The sequence below is a fragment of the Talpa europaea genome, assembly GCF_964194135.1.
Source record: "Talpa europaea genome assembly, chromosome: 2".
NCBI classification, from domain to species: Eukaryota; Metazoa; Chordata; class Mammalia; order Eulipotyphla; family Talpidae; genus Talpa; species Talpa europaea.
Window position 1 is genome coordinate 111,719,064 of NC_140068.1, and position 3,950 is coordinate 111,723,013.

At 36.0% G+C, this 3,950-nt stretch overlaps 1 protein-coding gene across 1 annotated transcript; it reads right to left on the reverse strand.

Moving 5' to 3' along the window:
• Positions 1 to 2,207: 2,207 nt before the first annotated feature.
• On the reverse strand, positions 2,208 to 3,170 carry LOC311188263 (putative olfactory receptor 2B8; the record flags this gene model as incomplete). The annotated part of the gene is made up of 1 exon (XM_084259405.1): positions 2,208 to 3,170. One exon carries the CDS (start codon positions 3,168 to 3,170, stop codon positions 2,208 to 2,210), a length of 963 nt encoding a protein of 320 aa, XP_084115531.1.
• Between the last annotated feature and the right edge of the window lie 780 nt (positions 3,171 to 3,950).

A 3,950-nucleotide genomic window follows, 5' to 3' on the forward strand; every position in this document is an offset into this window, starting at 1 on the left:
GGAGGTGTGAATATACAGAATACAGAAAAAAATAACTGTGAATATATTCTGTATGATACTACAGTGATGGCTATTCTAAAATTATCAAAAACTATAAATATAAACTATAAAATATATAATACCAAAAGTGGATGATAATGTAAGTCATGGTCTTAGAGTGATAATGATGTGTCAGTATAGGTTCAATAATAACCAACATACCTCTCTAGTATGAAAACTTGATGGCGGGTGATGTTATGCATGTGCAGAGACAAGGACATTTATGGGATTTCTTTGACCTTTTCTGTCAATTTTGCTGTGAAACTAAAACTGCCCTTAAAAAAATAAACTCTTTCAGGTAGAAAAATGTTAGATATTTACCATTGTTATTATTTTGGGGGAAGGGGAGGCGAAAGACCAGGGTGAGGGTGGGAAGACCACAAGGGACTATGGTGATGGTGCATGAGTGAATTGGTGGTGGAAATTCTATGGGGACTACACCTGAGAAAAGAAAGCAAACATTGTAAAATAAATACATAAATTTAAAAAATAAATAAAACATCATAAAAGAAAATAAAAATCATAAAACTATCAAAAAAGATATTAGATATTTACCACATCTTTGATCAACTCATTTTCCATACTCTTCAGAAGACAAGAACTATATATACATTGTTCAAATATATCTGGAGAGGGCAAGTATATGTCACTATTAACATAATCATATATTGAATTATAATCTTTGTGAATGGATGCTTTTATTTGTATTTTTCTGCTGTAAATTTACCCAGATAAATATTCATTTTATTTTATCTCTCCTGTTGCCAATATGAACAGTGAAACTTTCATAAGATAAAAAATGTAATTTGAATTTAATGACTATTGGTGGTAGGTACATTCTGTCAGATATTTGTTTTAAGACTAGACTAGGGCCTCCCCGGTGGTGCAGCGGTTGAGCGCTGGGTTGCGAAGATGCCCGCAGCCTCTGCAGCGCCGGTTCGATCCCCGGCTACTCCCCGTCCACCACTGGAGGAGGGTCCCGCATGGCACGCAGACCTCTCCTGCCGCCCGCTGCTCCCCTCAGCAGTGTACTTTGGTCCCTCTGCCTGCTCTGCTCCCCGCTCTGGCTCTGGTGAATTCTCTCACCCTCCCACGCTTCTGACTGTACCCAGTGCTTGTATAAATAGATAAATAAAAATAAATCTTTAAAAAAAAAAAAAGATTAGCTAAAAAAAAAAAAAAAGACTAGACTAGACTAGACCCTTCTACCTAATGATTGGTCTTTCATCCAGCAACCATTACATCAAATATACTATCTGAGAACATAGTATTGGGGATATCTATCTTGTGCACAGAAGCTATATGATTTCTTGCCTTTCAATTAGGAGAAAATCTTCTAATTTTCTGTTTGGCTAGCTGAACACAGTTATTATTATATATTATTAATAAAGATGATTGAGCACCAACAATGAAATACATACTGATAAAACATGTTTTTAGATTAAAGTTTGTTACTGTGAGACATACATAGTCTCCTTACATTAGCCACTAGAAAAAAAAATTCCATAGAATGATGTAAAAAAATTAAAAATATGCTAAAATTGCTAGAAAGATTGGATAATTGAATAAATAAAAAATAAATCATTGAACAAATGAATTTCACAAAGTTTTCCATATGTGTACTTCCTATTCTCCAGAACAGTGTAGATGGCCACAGACTACACTGGACTTCATGGGGATGTCCATCCTAATGTTGACTGTTGTTTGCTACACTAACAACCCAAACATATATATATATATATAAACACATATATAAACATATTTATATAAAGAGGAAATGAAATTTCTTGATTATAAATTATTGCAAACTGCTAATTTTGTAACATCATTTGAGCAGTCATTTCCTGCATTTAAGCAATTCTCAAGATTATTCTCTTAATCATCAGTTTTAATGTGCCATGTGATAAGAAATCATATTTGGTTATTAATTTTTAAAACTTCACTAAAAAAGAACACTAAGAAAAATACATTAGTTTACTAAAATCTATCACCTATTTTTAGATCTCGACTTCATGGATTTCAGAAGGAGAATCATATGTTACTTCCTGTGAAGCACATAGATAATAACTAACAATCAGGCATTTCTATTTGAGAGTGAAAGGAATGATAGCAATTGGCAATAGGCATTTTGGGAGTGTGGAATTTGAATTGTAAGATGACTGAATTTTTTAAGCCATGTTCCACCCTTGCTCTTGTTCTCTCCCAAGCAGCTTCTTTATTGCTCCCTTAACATCTTTATTTCTTAATGTGTAGATGAGGGGGTTGAGCATTGGAGTTATAAGTCCATAGAAGAGTGCAAGAAGCTTGCCCTTCAATTTGGCTGAGTTGCTTTTGGGTGCCATATATGCATAACCACTAATGGCTGAGCCATAGAACATAATGACCACCAGCAAATGAGACCCACAAGTATTGAAGGCCTTCTTGCGACTCTCAGAAGATTTGATTCTTACTACTGCTCTGACAATGTTGATGTAGGAGAATAGAATTAATCCAACTGGGATAACTTTGATTACCACCACAGCAGCATACATTTCTACTTCATTGACCCATGTGTCAACACATGATAACCGGAGCATGGCAGGTACCTCACAGAAGAAATTCTCCACCTGATATTGACCACAGCGAGGTAACAAGAAAGTCAACACTGTTTGTACCAAAGAGTTGCTGAAACCTGTTACCCAAGCCACTGCTGCCAGCTGTTGACATAGTCGAGAATGCATGATAACTTTGTAACGGAGAGGATGGCAGACAGCTACATAACGATCAAAGGCCATTACTGAGAGAAGTACACATTCTGTGGACCCTAAACCAAGAAAGATGAAAAGTTGAGCTATGCATCCTATGTAGCTGATGTTTCTTGAGTTGCTCTGTATATTTATCAACATCTGGGGGACAGTGGAAGTAGTGTAGCAAAGGTCCAAAAAAGAGAGATTACTTAGAAAAAAGTACATGGGAGTATGGAGTCTGGCATCAAGACGTGACAAGATAATGATGGCTGAATTCCCAAGGAGTGTCATTATGTAGAAGATGGAGATAGTCACAAAAAGAACCATTTCTAGTCTGGGCCATTCAGAGAAGCCCACCAGAACAAAGCCATTTGGATGATGAAAGGTGGTATTAATTCTTGCCATTATTGTGATAGTACTTGCTATAAATAACGCAGTCAGATTTTGGGATCCTTATTATTCTGTTCTTAAAAATTAATGTTGGCTCATGAAGGTGTATGTAGCATAGCAACTGGATAGGGAATGCTAAAATAAATAACATTAACATATTTCCTTGCATTACTTCAACAAGAGATAAACATTAAAATTATCTGTCTGTCTTTATTAAACATTTCAACCTATGACTTTCATTAGTGAATTTATAATTTCCTATGTAGAGGTACTACAAAGGTAATCTAATAAAGGATATTACAAGACATTTGTTAGACAAATAAGATGTTAAGTGTGTTAAGATATCTGAGCTTATTGGATCTTCATTAAATATTCAATTTGGGGCCTCCCTGGTGGCACAAGAGGTTGAGCATAGCATTGTGAAGCTGTCCACAGCCTCTGCATTGCGAGTTTTATCCCTGGCCAGGGAGCTATCCACATGGTGCATCGGACCTCTCCTGACTCACCTGCTGCTCCCCTCAGCAGTGTACTTCACTCTATCTGCCTGTTCTGTTCCCTGCTCTGTCTTTGGTGAATCCTCTCACCTCCCACACCTCTGGCCTGTACTCCAGTTCTTGTAATCATAAATAAATAAATCTTTAAAAAAATCTTCAATTTGCTCAAGACGTTTTCTAATGTAATTCCCTTAAATTCAATTCATGTACTTGCTGTTTTTTTAGCACATACCTCTTAGATGAAAATTACCATCTCTGAAATGTACTGTTGTTAGTTAAAGAAGTTAAATTCTCCTTTCTG